Below are 19256 nucleotides of genomic sequence, written 5' to 3'. Positions count from 1 at the left end.
AGGTGGGAATTATAACTTTATTTTCATAATATGATTAATTACATTTAAATTTTCACAATTTTTTTTTTTTTTTTTTTTAAAGATTGGTAAGTCGAAACCAGTGTGGCTCAGTGGATAGAGTGTCGGTCAGCAGACTGAAGGGTCCCGGGTTCGATTCTGGTCAAGGGCATGACCTTGGTTGCGGGTGTGAAGGAGGCAGCTGATCGATGATTCTCTCTCATCGATGTTTCTAACTCTCTATCCCTCTCTCTTCCTCTCTTTAAAAACTCAATAAAATAAAAAATAAAAAGATTGGTAAAATCTTAAAAAATCAACTTCATATTTCTAGTGGTACATTTTTCACTAAAAACGAAAGTCTAGACTAACATGATTTTTTTTCTTTTCTTTTTTTTTTTTTTTTTAGTAAGAAACTTGGGTATTGTCATGTCATTCCAAATGTACTTTTGGTGAATCCAAGTGGAGTAATTTCAATTTTTAGGTTTTAACATTGGGAAAGAAAGCATTATTTCACTCCCACCCAACCCATAATCAGTAGTCCATTAAAACAAAAGAGAAAAGAAAATTCTGTACCCTGACATCACTTCTAGGTGAAGTTGTCCCGAGACAGTTAAGAAAGCAGGAACATCAAAAAAGTTCTCTTCAGGTACCTTTATTTTGCTTGAAGGCTGCAAATGAAAACATAAGCCACAAAAAGCTATTACATGCTTTGCTCTGATTTTCACACTTACACATGTGCCACAACTAAAAATAATAACACAATTAAACAATGTGAGGCCAGTTCATGCTCATAAAAATAAAGACCATTCTCAGTACACACCTAACAGAAAAAATGTCTGCTTGACAAATGCTTAAGTCAATGAAGTTTACTCCATATTTTCAAAACACAATAACCAAAGGACAAAGTACTTTTGTCACGAAATAGACTTCTCTCTAATAAATGTTTCTAATTGAGGGTCAAACCAAGGCAAGATTTTCTGAATTAAAATTTTAAAATGTGAATAATTATAGAATCTCTTAAAATTTTGATGCATGATTAAGATTTAAATTTTTAAAGGGATGTAGGGCCATTATTCCATTTGAAATGAGTGGCAAACAAGCTTTTATAACAATCAAGGTAAAAAAATTAAAGTTCAAACACAATTTAAACAGTATAACCAACAAAGCTTCTGGATCAAGTTATGACTATTACACATAATTTTTTTTTGAAAGAAGCTAATTTACCAACCTTTGTGTTTCAAATTGTGCATTTATTTGAAAATGTTATATTGCAATGGTACAGTTACTATAAACATATAACAAAGTCAATTTTAAATATACAATAGAGGATGGAAGACTCCTTTTAAGAGAATTATAGAAACACATGGAATGAAGGTATCTTATTCCATCCCACTGGTTGTTCTAAAAAGACTTCATGTCATGTATAGGTATGAATGTGCATTAATGAGAAATCTAGTTTAAAAATTACCAATTGAAATCATTCCCTTATTCTGTAGTTGCCTATTATTTTTCAATCCTACTTTGATATTGGTTTTAAATGTCCTATCATTGCTTTTTAAATAATAATAATATAATGATATTACATGTATCAAATTTTATATACCTTTTCTAATACTTATCAGTTATTTTTTATTACATTTATTGGGGTGACTGGTTAATAAAATTATATAGGTTTCAAGTATACTATTTTTGTTGTTAATCCTCAATTGAGAATATTTTCCCATTGATTTTTTTTCTTTAAGAGAGAGTGGAAGAGAGGGTGGGAGAGACAGAGAAACATCGATGTGAGAGAGACACATCAACTGGTTGCCTCCCACACGCACCCTGGCCTGAGCCTGCAACCAAGGTATGTGTCCTTACCAGAATCAAACCTGAGCCACACTAGCCAAGGCTAACTTATATTTAAATAGATACAAACACATCAGTACTTCATTATGCCTTCCTATGTCATGCATACTATTTTACATACTGAAATTCATACTTTTTAATGAATTACTTCCTTTAGTTCTCATTTATATTACAATGAATGCATTACATTAATTTTTTTAAAAAAACTGTGTGTATTAAGTTATATTACAAATACATTTTATTTCAGGATATTAAAAGGAAATTATAAAACATTTGTTTTACGAAGTAATTGCTCTATGGTAACTGAAATAAGATAGTCGGAGAAAGATCAATATCACATGATCTCACTCATTTGTGGGATATAATGATCAACATAATTTGATGAACAAGAATAGATTGATCTAGAGACAAACAGTAGGGGAGGGGGGATTAGAGAGCAACTAAAGGACTTGTATACATGCATATCAGCATAACCATTGGACATAGACACTGGGGCGGTAGGGGCTTTCTGGAGTGGGAATGCTGGGGAGGGGACCCAATTTGGAAAAAAGGACACATGTGCAAAACTTTAAAGTTTAGACAATAAAAAAAATGCATTTCATATAAATAGTAAAAAAAAAAGTAGTAATTTCTGAGAGTTGTGCCAGCAAAAATGGTGGGATAGGTGGTTCTGAAGATCTGTTCCTCCATAGAAAAAAACTGAAATAATGAGTTGAAACCATCAGAATCAACTATAGGAACTCAAATAGTCAAAGGTTTATAGTAACCAAACAAATGCTGACTGGAGAGGAAACTTTAAAATGGTAGACTCCACCCAACAACAGCAGGATGCACACTCAGTGTACAGGGAACACTGTCCAGGGTACACCACATGCTAGGACAGAGTACAAGCCTCAATAAGTTTGAAAGATTGAAATCATGCATATTATATTTTTTGACTAGAATAGAATGAAACTAGAAATGTAAAATGGTGCATTACTTGGTATAACAATTTTGGTGGTTCCTTATAAAATAAAGAATAACTAATAACATACTAATTATACTCCTAAGTAGATGCCTAAAAGAATTAAACCTAGGAACTCAAATAAATAGTTGAACATTAATGCTTACAACAGCACTACTCACAGCTGCCAATAGTCAAAGGTAGAAAAAACTCATATGTCCATCAACAGATAAATAGAAAAACAAAATGTAATATATCTAAACAATGGAATATTCAGCCATCAGATAAAAATCTTATGCTAAAACATGGATAAATCTTAAAAACATTATATTGTACTAAGTAAAAGAGAGCCACAAAGAGCCACATGTTGTATGATACTATTTATATGAAATATTTAGGACAGATATATCCATAGAGACTGATTAGTGAGAAATGGCAAGTGATTACTTATCGGGCATAGGGTTTTCTTTTGAGGTAATGAAAATGTTTTGGAACTTGATAGAGGTGGTAGTCACATAACACTGTAAATGTACTAAATGCCATGGAAATTTACCCTGTAAAATAGATAATTTTATGTTATAGGAATTTTACCTCAATTTTTAAGAAACATACAATATATAAACAAGTAATTATAGGATCTGACAGGGTAAAAAACTACTAACATAGGATTATAAATTTAAGATTCGAAATCTTAGATACTTCTGTTAGTAATGAAGAAAGAATAAAATATATGAATTTAGCATCCAACTTTGTGACCTTGCCAATTGTGATAAATTGAAAAGTTGACAAATTTGACTACATTAAAATTTAATAATGGCAGATACAGACAAAGTTAGCAGAAGAATGACAGATTTACAAATAAAACATTTCAACACCTAAAACTGACAAGTACTCAATGGACAGAATATATAAGTACCTCCTGCCAAGGAAATAAGAATGAGAAAATAAGTTGCTCCCCAACTGGTCAAGGAATATGATTTCCAGAAAAAGCACATTTACAGAAAGGGATATTCAAATGGCTAAGATGTATAAGGAAACACTCAAATTCACTATGAATAGAGACATGCAAATTAAAGCAAGCATTTTGCCTGGCTGGTGTTGCTCAGTACTTAGAGCACTGACCCATGCACTGAGGGTCTCGGGTTTGATTCCCTATCAAGGGCATGTACCTGGGTTGTAGCTTGCTTCTGGTCAGGGAACGTGTGGGAGGCAACCACCTGGTACTAGACTGTAGTTCCTAGAGAGGTCTGCGTTAGCTTAATGGCATTAATGGCTCCAATTTTCCACATCTCTCCACATCTGCACCCCTTGGCATATCACGCACTAACTCTGAGCTTGGCCAGGTGACTTCTTTGGCCAAGGATAAGGTAACAAAATGGACAAAAATTGTAGCTTGAAAAGTGCTTGTGCATTTTCACATTCTTTCCTAAACGATTCCACCACAGAGATCATGCCCTGATTAGGATAAAGGAATTTGAGGAATGTTTGGTGAAGGGTCATCTCATGAGGCCATCCTAGACCAGCCAGTTTCTAACCAACCCATCAAATGACCAAGCCCCACCCAGATCAGGACCACCCAAATGAGCTGTAGAAAGAATAAATGGTTTTGCTACAGAGTGATATGATACAAGGGTCTTGCAAAGACCAGTAACAACAATGTGCTATGAACGAAAATATATTTATCTCAACTCTACATTCCTAAGGTTAAAAAAATATGCATTCTAAAAAGATGTGGTACATTTACAACATGGAATACTAAGTAGCAGTAAAAAGAAGGATTTCTTACACTTTGAGACAACATGGAGGGACCTGAAATATTATGCTAAGCAAAATAAGCCTGTCAGAGAAAAGTATCAAGTATCACATTATCTCACTCATATGTGGAATCTAATGAACAAAATATACTGGTGAACAAAACAGATCCAGAGACACAGAAGCATGGAACAGACTGACAAGTTTCAGAGAGAAGGCGGGGATAGATAAGGTGGGTGGGGAGAGATTAATCAAAGAACGTGTATGCATACATACATAACCCATAGACATAGACAATAGTGTGGCGAAAACCTGGGAGAGGTTGGGGAGGGGTGGCGGGAGTCAATGGGAGAAAAAAGAGGGACATCTAAAATACTTTCAACAATAAAGATAAATTAAAAAAAAATATATATATATATTTTTTAAATTTATCTTTATTGTTGAAAGTATTTATATATATATATATATATATATATATATATATATATATATATATATATTTTTTTTTTTTTTTTCCCCAGATACACATATTTCCACAAAAACCACCACAGCCAATATACACTAAACACTATGTGCATGCACTGTGCTTAAGGAGTTTACAAGCAACACAATGAGGTATTAGTAGCCCCACTTATAGAGGAAGAAGCTGAGACACAGAGGTTAAAAACTGAACTTGCTTAATGTGAGACAGAACATGAACAAAGTGGTCTGGCTCTGGAAACTCTATCCTTAGCTTCAACGTGATACTGCCACACAGTATTTTCAGGAGCCACAAGAAGAGTTAACAATGGTTGATTCTAGGGAGGAAAACTAGATCACTGGGGAACAAAATTAGGATTGAATCCTTCTGTACTGTTAAAAGCTTTCTTTTTAACTATGAACTACATTAGCTATTAAAAAATAAACTTAAAACGGCATCTTTTAAAAAGTTGGATTCTGCCCTGGCCAGTGTTGCTCAGTTGGTTGGAGCATTGTCCCATATGCCAAAAGGTGTGGGTTCAATTCCCAATCAGGGCACATACCCAAGTTGCGGGTTCGATCCCTCTTTGGGGTGCATACTGGAGGCAACAGATCAGAGCTTCTCTCTTACACTGATATCTGTCTATCTCTCTTTTCCCCTCTCTAAAATCAATAATAATTAAAAAAAAAAAAAAGCTGGATTCTAAGGTACTGTCAGCAATTACTCAAAGTAAACAGTATACTGGTTTTATTTCCTGTATATTCTTTAACATATAAACCGTAAGGATTTTATCTTTTGTCCTATAGTAACATGGATTTCTTTGATCAGATCAGCCCCAACAGAAAAATAAAAAAGTCAAGAACAAAGTATGAAACAAAGTTAAATATCAAGAAGATCTTAGATGGTTAAAAAAGTCTATCAACTATTAAAATGAAAATAGTTGGGGCAGGCCAACAGAAGAGAAGGCCAAAGGATACTGAGTTCTTTGAGATCAAGTTTACTAGTACACATCTCAGTATGCTAAGCAACTATAATAGCCCAGTGCTAGAGACAAGTAGTAATTGTTCTACAAGTGCTTGCTGACTAGAAGAGTGAGGTGAAGTGTGAGGAGAGGGTCAGCAATCGGGATCAGAGGAGACAAAGTCTGATGAGCACTCAAGGATGGCACCGAAAGCTCCTGTGGCACATTCAGCCATGAACACCGCTGGCAGAGAGTCCTGGTGGAGCTGGTCTACACATGCACCCTTAGTGTTATGTTTGTTTTCAAACACAGGTGCTGACAAGTATAGGTAGTACAACAGGAAGAAGTTATTTCTCACGTTAACTTTCATAACTATAGTGCCTAGAAGTAGTTTCTATTAGTTTTCCAGGAAAGCTGTAAATGGATATTTACTATGGTTTTTCTTTAATATCACCAAAAATCTTAACACCTATAAGAATTTTTAAAAATACAAAATGTAGTACGTAATATATTTTGAATATATGGTTGTTAAGTTTAAAGTAGCTTAGAGAAAAATTTTCATTTTCGTCAAAGAAGTAAATGGAGTGACTATTATGAGTCTATCTCCCTCCTACCCATTCCAAGAAACACCTAATTTATAGATGTCCTGCATAATTAATTACAGTTTTGGGCTAAATATAAAAGACATCTTTTTTCCTCTGTCCAGTATCCCAACACCATCTACCTATTTCTGATACCCACCAAACAGGAAGATTGAGAAAATATGATAAGACAGTATTGTCAATATAATCTGACCACTACATCTTTTTCTTTCTCAAGGAAGTTACTCACTCAGTTTCAAAGAAGGCTTATATCGATGTACTCTCTTACAACCTCTGCTCTCACCCAGTTACCTCTGGGACAGTTTTATTTCCTTCTCTCTTGCTGCTTGCAAGTCTCAAAATGACCCAAATCTACATCAAGCACAATGAGAGTTATGAGTTTTAAAGTAAAAATCAAACATAATCCTAAAAATGCCACATTTAGTTTATTTTTAAAAGTTTCTGAAGCAAAATATTGAGCTGTGTGATGACATTTGGTTGTTTACTGTATTGTTCTCTGTAATTTTCTCTATGTTCAAATTTATAAAAAACAAAACCACAGGTCAATATTTATAAGTCTTAAAAATGTTATCTCAAATGTCAATACTTTTTATTTTCTTCAAGCATAAAATAAGGTGTTTCTTATTCAGTTTCACTGTTTTTGTTTTGTTTAATTACTAGTGTTCCATAACTTTTCATTAATAGTTGCCATATTTTATCTATCTAATGCACTAAATAGTCTTCTGGCTGTCCTGTGAATATAATTATTATATTTTTCTGAAAGGGCAAATGAATTATAAGATCTATTGTAAAATAAACCACTTAAAATTGAACTTTCCAAATTTCTAACCTTTCCAAATGAATAGATTCCTAGGTATCTGAAAGAAAACAAGACAATTAAACATAATAAATAAAACAAAAATCGAAGTATTTTACATACTATCAAAGCATCATAATGACAAAAATCAGTAAGTATGATACAACTAATGAGATAACAAGCATTCTCTTCTTAAAATTTAATTTAATTTAATTTTTCCATCACCATTTAACCCCTTTATACCCGTAATCACCATATTGATGTCCATGTCCATAAGTTTTTTCTTTTTTGATCAATTCCTCTACTATCACCCCCACCACCCCTGAGCTGTCTGCCTGCTCTCTACCTATGAATCTATCTCTATTTTGTTTGATAGTTCAGTTTTAACAAGCATTCTTGATGGTTTATATTCAGAAATATTTTTTCACAATGAACAAAAGCTCTGATTCCAAGTATTTATTTCAGTGTACAGTACTTTATATTCTTTTATATTATATTTCTCCCAAATAAGAGAAATTATCAAAGACAAATGTTGAAGATGGGATAAGAGTCAATGAATTATGAATCATAATTGTAAGAATCACAGAAATTACTATGGATATTCTAGAAACACCAGAAATTTACCATATTATCATTATCCTGAAGTTCCTCAGGAAAAAACACACACACTTATATTCACATCTCTTTATCTGCCACAATGTAAATAAAAAATTCTTCAACTTATTCCTGGTCGATACAATTATATAACCACCAAGCTGACCTAGCAACCTCTTACCTCAGTGATCTGAGATACTATCTTTATATATTTCCATACAAACTTGGATCTATTTCTGAGCTTTTAGTTCTATCCCATTGGTTTATTTGTGCACCAATACTACACTAATTTAATTTAGAGACTTTACAGTATATTTTAGTTCTGATAACTAAAGCATTTTGACTGTATTCATTAGCATTAACAAGAATGGAGACTTTTCCAAGCCCGCTTCATTGAATAATAAATTTGTGCTTTCTCTCAAATGCAGATATCTCCCATAGTTCCAAGCTCTGCTTCAATTCATTTTTTTCAGTTGAACAAATATTTACAGTGATTATTATGTGCCAGGTACTAGGCTTAATGCAGGGTTTCAGTAATGAATAAGAGATATCATCCCAGAGGAACTATAATGTTTTTTATTTTCATGGGTTACTACTGTGAAACAAAAAATATTTAATATGAATCTCTCATCTTGAGTTTTTGAAACTTGTGAACATGTCTGGAGAAGGTTACACAGACAAAATCCCAATTTATTCACTCATGAATCAATTTGGTTTGTTAACAGCCTGAAGAAACTAACAGAACTTTCTCCAAGTTTCTTACTCCTTAGAAGTACTAGCTTTTCAAAAAACTAGCTCACGGATTGATGAAAGAACTACCTGCTGATCATTTTAATGGCTGAGGATGGGTGAATGGGTGGGTGAGTATACCAACCATGTGCTCACAGAAAATAACTCACAAGCAGTATCCTGGACACCTACACTGAAAAGCCACTCAATACCACTACATACCTATTAGAACACTGAATGCTGTTGAGGATGTGGAGCAATAGAAACTCTCATTCATTTTTGGTAGGAATGTAAAAGATACAGCCACACTTTGGAAGATAGTTTGGCAGTTCCTTATGAAACTAAAAATACTCTTGCCATTACCCAAAGAGCTGAAAACTTATATCCAAATGAAAACCTGCACACAGATGTTTATGGCAACTTAATTCACAATTGCCAAAACAGAGTGACCAAGATGTCCTTCAGTAGGGCAATGGATAAATAAACTATGGTACATCCATATAATAAAATATTCAATACTAAAAAGAAATAAGCTATCAAGCCATGAAAAGACATGGATGAAACAAATGCATATTACTAAGTGAAAGAAGCCATTCTGAAAAGGCTACATACCACATGAGTACAACTACAACTGACCCTTGATCTGCACAGATCCACTTATATATAAAATCCTATCTGTTTTTGTTCAAGGACTGACTGTATTTTCATCCATGATTGGGAATCCACCTAGGTATGTGGAGGGTAAACTTAAGTTATTATGAAGATGTTCAACTGTGTGCTGGGTCAGTACCCTTAACCCTCATATTGTTCAAAGGTCAACTGTGTATCACATTCTGGAAAAGATAAAACTATGGAGATAATAAAAAGATCAGTTCTTACCAGGGGCTTGGAGGAGAGGGATGAATAGGCAGAACATGGAAGGTTTTTAGAGCCATGAAACTATTCCATATGACACTATAATAATAAATATTGATACATGCCATTATACATTTATCCAAACATGGAGAATATACAACACCAAGTGAACCCTAATGTAAGCTATGAATTTTGGGTGACAATGTTGCATTAATGTAGAGGAAGCATGTCAAACTGCAGCTGATAAACGATGTAGGGTAATCCTAATATACATAAAAACCCAGGTGGGTGTCACGAACAGAGGGATGACCGAACACCAGGCTAGGGAGCTGAGGGAGCGGGAGCTGAATAATTGGTGGCACAGCGGTGAATGGCGAGCAATAACTGGCAAGCAGCTGGAAGGCAGACCTTTTGGTCCCTCCTACTGGCCCTCAGACTCCAATCAATCGATGGCAGAGGTGGGGCAGAACTGGGAACTGGCTCCCTTAGTAGTTCTGTAGGTTCTATCTCAAGAGGACAGGCCAGGCACCAGTGGACCAGTGCTGTTGGTCTCTTAGAACTTGGCCTCGGGCACTGCGGCTGCTTCCCCTCCCTAGAAGCTCCACAGGAAGAAAGGATTTTGCCAGCAGCGCCAGGGGCCACAAGTGGTGACTGCTCTCCCCATGCTTCCTCCAGGCCATTCGAGTCAGCCCCGCTCCAGATGAAGTGTGATCACTGCACATGGAAGGAATGTAGTAAAAAAACCAAGAACTGATGACTAAGGGCCTGCCTCCATGAGCTCTCAGGAGTTTAAGGAGTTTAGCAGTGGTAAGGAGCAGGGAGCAGGTGGGCAGTAAGGAGCGAGGGGTTCCAGACTGTGAGAGGGATTTCCAACTGTCAGCTTAGGCCCATTCCCCTATGGAACGGGCCTAAGCTGGCAGGCGGACATCCCCTGAGATGTCCCGAACTATGAAAGGGTGCAGGCCAGGCTGAGGGGCCCTCCCAGTGCATGAATTTCGTACACTGGGCCTCTAGTCCTATATAATAAAAGGCTAATATGCAAATTGACTGAATGGTAGAATGACAGGTCGCTTTGACTCACACTGACCACTGGGGACAGATGTTCAATGCAGAATTCACACCCTGGCGAACAGGGGGAGTGCTGTTCAGCCAGAAGCCCTGAGCCAGGTTCATGGCTGGTGAGCACAGAACCTCTTCTGCATCTGCAGCAGCACTAAGCCATCAGTCGGACATCCCCCAAGGGCTCCCAGACTGCCAGAGGGCACAGGCTGGGCTGAGGGACTGCCCCAACCCGAGTGTATGAATTTCGTGTATCGGGCCTCTAGTCAACTATAACTTCTGTACCACTCAGATATGGGATGTTGATAATGGGGAAAGCTATGTATGTGTGGAGCAGGGGTATATGGGAAATATTTATGTCTTTGCTTTATTTTGCTGTCATCCTAAAATTGTTCTGAAAAGTAAAGTCTGTTTTAAAAAGCCAGCTAATACATGGATCTCTATGATCTCTATGCTACATCATTCATTTGCCAAGAGAAATTAGCTCATTTCTATCAGTCTCAGCAAATGTAAACAAATAAAAAATTCAGACAATGCTGGTAGCACCAGCAAGCTGAGGGGGTCGTTGTATTCACAGAGGGTACAACTTGATCTTCACTCTGCCTTCTTTACTGCAAAGATGAAACTCAGTCAGGAATGTAGATTGTTTTTACATATTTTACACTTTATAATTGTGCCCAGAGCCTTCAGAATTAGATGATAAAACCAATAAACAGACACTGAGGAAAAGGACTTAATTATCACCACATTATCTAAAACATTCCTTATTAGGAACTTTGAGGCATATTATACTAGCAATAAGGAATATAACCTCACAGGATATAAACAAAAAATTCAATTTCTACACATGTTAAAACTCTTAAAAAGGCAGATTTTGATGCAGGGGTTAGCAAGGTTTAAGGCACTGTAAAAATTGATAATTTACTTATGATACCCAAAAGGTATTACGTTTCTACTAAAAGTGTTTGCAAAAATACTACTAAAAGCCTGCTAATGTTATCTTTTGTTCTCTAGTTTTTCTATTGCAATATGCAGCACACATGAAGAAAAGTACAGAAATGTACAGTTTGACAATTTATCACAAAATAAATGCCTATGTGACTACTTCCCACATCACAAGATAGAACATAACAACCACTGGGAAGGCTGGTGTCACATCCCTCAATAATTCCTCCCCAAAGGTAGTTACTCTGATTATCAAAACACTATATTACTTTTCTAAGAAGAACAAACTAAGCCCAAAATTAGTTGAAAAAAGGAAATAAATATCTGAGTGAAAAATAAATAAAATAAAATCTAAAAATACCAAAGCCAGACAAGGAAAATACAAGAAAAGAAAATTATACACCAATATTCCTGATGAACACAGATGTAAAAAGCCTTAACAAATATTAGAAAACCAAATTAAATAATACATTCAGAGTCATACACCTCGGTCAAGTGGGATTTACTTCAGCGACCAAAAGATGGTTCAACATCTGCAAATCAATCAATGTGACACAGCATATTAACAAAATGAAGGCTGAAAATCATATGATCATCTCAATAGGCTCAGGAAAAGAATTTCTCAAAACTCAACATCTTTTCATAACAAAAAGTCTCAAAAAATTGGGTTTAAGAGGGAAATGTACCTCAACACAACAAAGGCCATATATGACAAGCCTTTATGTTATAACAGCTAACATCATACTTAATGGTGAAATACTAAAAGCCTTTCCTCTAAACTCAGGAATAAGATGATGATGCTCACCTCACTAATTTTATTCATCATAGTATAGGAAATTCTAGCCAGAACATTTAGACAAGAAAAAAAAAAGAAAAGGCATCCAAATCAGAAGGGAAGTAAAACTGTCACTATTTGCAGATGACATATTACATAGAGAGAGCTCTAAAGACTCCAACCAAAAACTACTGGAACTAATAAATACATTCAGTAAAACTACAGGATACAAAATCATCATATAAAAAGTCAATCCTAGCTGATTTGGCTCAGTGGATAGAGCGTTGGCCTGCAGACTGAAGGGGGCTCAGGTTTGATTCCAATCAAGGGCACTCATCTCAGTTGCAGGTTTAATCCCTGGACCCATTTGGGGTGGTGCGAAAGGCAACAAATAGAAGTGTCTCTTTCACATCAATGTTTCTCTCTCTTGCTGTCTCTATCCCTTCTTTCTCCTCTCTCTAAAAATCAATGAAAAAATATCCTCAGATGAGGATCAACAAAAAAATGAAAATAAATATATAAACGTGTTTCTATACACCACCAACAAACTAGCAGAAAGAGAAATAACGATGATTTTTTTTAACATCCAGTGTGACAAACGGAAGCACACATACAGCACTTGTGCTGCACACTTAAGTGTAGTTGCTGTCCCAAGGAAAAGCACTGATCTGATTGTGTGAGCTGAGAGTTGGGAAAGCTGCTTTATTTCATGGAACACCAATTTTACTTGAAAGAGTGGCTGACATGATTATTCAGTCTGGATATTTGGCTAATCTTTTCTCAAAACTGAATGAAGGGAGCTTATCATAGCAGGGAAAACAACTGACGGCATTTTTAAACAATGATAAAATGTGAGCTTTTTAAACAAAAATTGGGATTTTGGAAAATATGAATCTATCTACCCTTGTGAACTTGATAGCTTCCAAATCTTTAAAGACTTTTTAAAACGAGTTTGAGAGTGTTATTAATGAATGTGATTTTTGATACTGTATAAAATAAAATGGGGGCAGCCATCTTATGTGATGGTCAATCTGCATATTACTCTTTTTATTACATAGGATAGAGGCCTGGTGCATGGGTTGGGGGCTGGCTGGTTAACAATTAAAAGGTCTGTGCAACTCAGATTACCAATATTACCCAAGTAAGTGTATGGTGCTACAAAATCATGCATGGTTAAAGATCCACTCAAACTGTAAGCTACACAAAGATTTCAACGTAATGGAGTATGAAAGGATGAAAATATATTTGTTATAGTAAGAACTGGGAAGACTATTCCAGGCACAAGCAAGAGCCAGCAGAGAGATCAGTATATTATGATGCTAGTACAGATTCTAAATTGCAACTAATCTTTTTAAAAAAATATATTTTATTGATTTTTTTACAGAGAGAAAGAGAGAGGGATAGAGAGTTAGAATCACTGATGAGAATCATCGATCAGCTGCCTCTTGCACACCCCCCACTGGGGATGTGCCCGCAACCAAGGTACATGACCTAGACCGGAATCAAACCCGGGACCTTTCAGTCTACAGGCCGACACTTTATCCACTGAGCCAAACCGGTTTCGGCGCAACTAATCTTTAAGAAACAAACATTTGTTAAGTTGTGGTATCTTATCAAAGAATAGGCACAATAACCTGAAAGAGCTATTAAAATACTCATTTTTTCAACTACATAGCTATATGAGGCTAGATTTTCTTAACATACGTCATCCAAAACAAAAGACTGTAACAGATTGAATGCAGACAGAAGAGAATCCAGATGTCTTATATTAGTGCAAATATATAAAACTAGAGGCCTAGTACACAAAATTTGTGCAGGGGTAGGGGTGGTGGGGAGGGGGCGGTGTCCCTCAGTCCAGCCTACATTTTCTCCAATCTGGGACCCCTCAAGGGATATCTGACTGCCTGATTAGGCCTGATCCCCATGCACATCCCTTTCACAATCCAGGACTGCTGACTCCCAACTGCTCACCTGCCTGCTTTCCTGATTGCCCTTAACTGCTTCTGACTGCCAGCCTGATCACCCTCTAACCACTCTGCTGCCAGCCCGATTGATGCCTAACTGCTCCTCTGCCAGCCTGTTTGCCCCTAACTGCCCTCCCCTGCTAGCCTGGTCCCACCCCAACTGCTCTCCCCTGCAGGCCTGGGTCCCTCACAACTGCCCTTTTCTGCAGGCCTGGTCGCCCCCAACTTCCCTCCTCTGTCAGCTTGATCACCCCTAACTGCCCTCCCCTGAAGGCCTGATCACCTACAACTACCCTCCCAGGCAATCCTGGTCCCTCCCAACTGCCCTACCCTGCTGGCCATCTTGTGGTGGCCATCTTTTGTCCACATGGGGCCAGGATCTTTGACCACATGGGGTCAGCCATCTTACGTGTTGGAGTGATGGTCAATCTGCACATTACTCTTTTTATTAGATAGGATAGAGGCTTGGTGCATGGGTGGGGGCCAGCTGGTTTGCCCTGAAGGTGTCCTGGATCCAGGTGGGGGTTCCCTTGGGGTGTGGGGCTGCCTGGGTAAGGGGCCTGTGGTGGTTTGCAGGTTGGCCACTCCCCCTGGTGACCCAAGTAGAGGCCCTGGTATCTGGGATTAATTTATCTTCCACAATTGAAATTTGTAGCCTGGAGCAGAGCCAAGCCTTCTGCTTGCTCTGTGGTGGCAGCCATTTCTGTTGGGACTTATGTATCTTCTATAATTGAAACTTTATAGCCTTAAGCAGAGGCCTGGGCTGGCCAGGGTGTGCAGAAAGCTTAGCCTCCTGCTCTTTCTAGCTCTGAAGCTGCCGTTATTTATGTTTGGATTTATTTATCTTCTATAACTGAAACTTTGTAGCCTTGAGTGGAGGCCTAGGCTGGCAAGGGCAGGTGAAAAGGTTGGCTTCCTCTGTAGCCTGGGAGACCCAAGCCTCCCTCCTGCTCTCTGTGGCTGTGGCCATCTTGGTTGGGTTTATTTGCATACTCATTCTGATTGGCTGTTGGGCATGGCTTGTGGGTGTAGTGGAGTGATGGTTAATTTGCATATTACTCTTTTATTAGATAGGATACCATTTTTCTCACTAATTCTTTTTATTTTAGAAAAAATATATTCATATTTCGTAAAAATATTTATGCTAAATATAATGAGTTTATTACAATTAACTTTAAATAAAGTAATAAATATTTAAAATTTTATCTCAGGTTTGATTTCTAATATGCAAATATCAAGAATAAAATTCATATAAACAAAAACTCTTCAGGGTCCTTTTTAGTGTAAAGAAGTAGAGAACTGCTGTACCAAAACACTCCCCTAACAGGAAACAAAATGAGTTTCTTAACATAATCAAGGACTAAACAAAGCCTTAATAAATAGAAGGTGGACAAATGGAAGACTGAAGTCTCACGGTCTTCAGTATTTCTGAAAACCTCCAATCAAACCTCAAGCCTCCTGCCAGAGTGATCTATATAAAACTGAAATTTTGATTACTTTAAAAACAGTGCAAAAATTCTTTGATGGTTCCCCATGGCCTACCTTGAACTAGTATAAAAGAAACTTCATCTTCTGGCATTTATCTCTCTAAAGCTTTCTCACTCTAATTCATACTCACATTGTACACTCTAAGTCTTTTTAACTGTAAAATGTTCTCATTGCCCAGCTGGTGTTGATTAATGGTTTACTGACCTATGAACCAGGATGCTACGGTTCGATTCCTGGTCAGGGAACAATCCCAAGTTTCCAACTCAGTCCCGAGTAGGGGGGGGGGTGTGCAGGAGGCAGCCAATCAATGATTCTCTCTCATCACTGATGTTTCTATTCCTCTCTCCCTCTCCCTTTCTCTCTGATACACACACACACACACACACACACACAGTGGCCAGATTATTATGATCTCTGAACACATAATAATCTGGCTACTCAGTGTGTGTGTGTGTGTGTGTGTGTGTGTGTGTGTGTAGCCCGGTGCATGAATTCGTGCATAGGTGGGTCCAGTCAGCCTAGCCAGAGAGGGGACATGGGCAGTTGGCCAGTTTGCCTGCTGGTCAAAGTCCTGGCCAAGGGGACAATTTGCATATTAGCCTTTTATTATATAGGATATATACTGAGTGGCCAGATTATTATGATCTCTGAACACATAATAATCTGGCCACTCAGCATGTGCGTGTGCGTGTGCGTGTGTGTGTGTGTGTGTGTGTGTAATAATTTAACATATATTAAAGTTCTCATTAACCTCTCGCTTTTCATACAGTATATGCTCCCTCTCCCCAGAGGTCCACCCACTCTGTGCCTAGGCTAGGAAAGATGACCTTCCTATGTACTTCCATACTAACCTGCATATACCTGTCATTCACCCATCCAGGCATTGTACTAGACTATGGAGACAGAGTAATGAATAAGACAATTCTCTTTAAGAGCTTCCATTGTCTAATGGGGAACAAAGAAGATGAACATGCAAAGAAACAAGATGTTGGGATAAGTGAGTCAGGGATGGGTGGAGTGGGGAGGGGCAGTTCTTTGAAACATGCAAGCAGAAACCTGAAGGATGAGAATGCATTTGGGATACTCTGTCCCGAGAAGAATATTCCAGGAACAACCTTAAGAACAGGAGGTGGGAAGGGGGCTTCACATATTTGAGGAGTAGAAGGTAGGTTACTATAGCATTGAGAAGATCAAGCATTAGTGTGTTAAAAGGCTCTGTTGGAGAGGTAAACAGAAGTGAGATCACTGTAGTGCCTTTATAAATCATGATAAGGAGTTTCAATTTTAAGAACACAGAGTAACCACGGAAATGTTTTAAGCAGAGTTGTGGAATATGTATTAAGATTACACTAGTGTCTGAGAAGAGACTAGGTAACAGGAGAAAAGACAGTGACTTGAATTAGACAGGTAATGTTGGAAATAAAATGGAGGGGTTGAAGACGTATGATTAGCTAAGTCAATAGAATGTACTGATAAATTAGATGTGGCAGCAGGGGAAGCATGAATTAAGTTTCACTTCTAGGTTCTTAACGTAAGCAATTGAGGAGGTAGCAGTGACTTTTATTGTGAAAGATGAGAAGCCAAAGAGCCTTTGGAGGGAAGAAATCGAGCTATATTTAAGACATATTATGTTTGAATGTATACTGGACATAACAGGAAAAATGTCAAATATGCAATTGCTTCAACAAATCTGCAGCTCAGAAAAAGGCTGGAGCTAGAGGTAAAAATTTGTAGTTATCACCTAACCAATGTGTCTCAGTGGTTGAACGTCAACTCATGAACCAGGAGGTCACGGTTTGATTCCTGGTCAGGGCACATACCCGAGTTGTGGGCTTGATTCCCAGTAGGAGGCATGCAGGAGGCGGCCACACATCATCATTGATGTTTCTCTCTCTCCCTCTCCCTTCTTCTGATTAAAATCAATAAAAACATATTTTTAAAAAAATTTAGTTCTCAGTATTTAGGTGGTACACAAAGCCTTGGAAATGGGTAAGATTACTGGGGTAAAGATGACAGATTAGTGCTTTTCAATGGTGAAGATAATATTCCCTAATAAATATACTGGAATTTATAGGGGCATTGAGTGGGCAGGAGTCAAGATTGTCTGTAATGTGTACAAAGTCCTACATAACTAAGACTTTTCCTGCAATTTCCCAACATTCTAATGTTCTGCTAGAGATTCATATAAATAATGGGTATAAAATTATCAGCCAAACAAATACAGTTTAGAACTACCTGATTATAAACAGAGTCATTACTTCTATCTAATTTATATACTGGATCTTGGTATAAGATTTCATTTGGGAAATACTTTTGAGCAAAAACATTTGAGAATTACAACGAGTTATTTTAAAATCCCTCCTACTCTTTATATTCTGATTCAACTAAACTTTCCAAGATTATATACAGTTTATTAGTGCAACACAATTTAATGTAGCTTTTCTCCATTTTGTATTGAAATAGGATGAATTCCAATTCTAAGCAAGGTTACAGGCAGAACTTCCTTTTTTTATTAGGGAGCCAGCCCTATGTACACTTAGTGGTTGTCTAGATGCTGGCCTTGAGAACAATACAGTTCTATCCAATTAAAAAAAGAAAATGCACCTGGCATGGTATTGAGATTGTGGGCATATCTGGTCTCTGGCCTACAAGGTCAGACAGCTAAGCTTATCTTCATCATTCTTCAAACAGGCTAAAGCAAACTAGAAAGCAACATTTTATCTAGGAAGAACAGCAGAAAATTCCAAACAATAGTTTGTTGCAAAATAGGGGTTTTTCTTCTCAGAACCTTTAAAAATAACTACCTGCCCCTAAAGCCTCGGAGTCGTGTAGGGTCCGCCTGCGTGTGGTACTCTTGTGGCTGTCCTGGCCAGATATTTCAATAAATCTTTGCCTGCTTTTTAAAATAAATCATCAGCCTCCGGTGGTCTTATTTTGAACCCAGGGTTCGACCCCACAACAGTATAAGAAAAAAAATTTTTTTGCCAGCTTTTTCTGCCACTCGACAACAGAAGATGCAGAGCCAAGAAAAGGGAAACCAAGAACTACCAAAAATGTTTACATGTGTGTATCCCAGTGATTTTCATTATCATGGAGGTCTAAAATCCTCCTGTTTCTTTGAGGATTTCCAAGGAAAGATTAAGTAAATATTTTGAATTGCCCTCCAGTTATCTGTTCTCATAGCAGAATATAGCTGAGTAATTTTAAAATTTCAAGGGAATGAAATAGAAAAACCCACACAAGTCTGACTCCGCCTTGTGTAAAATTGCTGTGGGGAGAGAGTAAACAGCAGTTAACTGAAGAGCGGAAAGGAATATAATCAACAATGGAAAATTCATTTGATTGCCATAGGTACTGATGCACCCACATCTATTTTATTTCCTTTTACTCTTTTTCCATCTTCTACTTTACCCTCCCACAGTACATTTTTCTCTATTCTATTTACTCATAATTCCTTAAAGGAAAAGTTGAGAGCAGAATGCATAAAA

At 37.2% G+C, this 19256-nt stretch overlaps 1 protein-coding gene across 3 annotated transcripts in view; it reads right to left on the bottom strand.

Annotated features, from left to right (window-relative positions):
* Window positions 1–19256, bottom strand: part of NARS2 (asparaginyl-tRNA synthetase 2, mitochondrial) — a 112777-nt gene that overhangs the window by 62451 nt on the left and 31070 nt on the right. For 2 of the 3 annotated variants that reach the window (XM_084894434.1, XM_084894436.1), the window contains exon 6: window positions 571–665. The exons of the other annotated variant lie outside the window; for it this stretch is intronic. In XM_084894434.1, the coding sequence (XP_084750560.1) occupies window positions 571–665 (95 nt within the window). The remainder of the gene's footprint in view (window positions 1–570; window positions 666–19256) is intronic. 3 annotated transcript variants of the gene reach the window in all.

The sequence above is a fragment of the Pipistrellus hanaki genome, assembly GCF_964339955.1.
Source record: "Pipistrellus hanaki genome assembly, chromosome: 9".
Taxonomy (NCBI): domain Eukaryota; kingdom Metazoa; phylum Chordata; class Mammalia; order Chiroptera; family Vespertilionidae; genus Pipistrellus; species Pipistrellus hanaki.
Note: the sequence above shows the minus strand (reverse complement) of the source record. Positions and strands in the feature narration are given on the sequence as shown.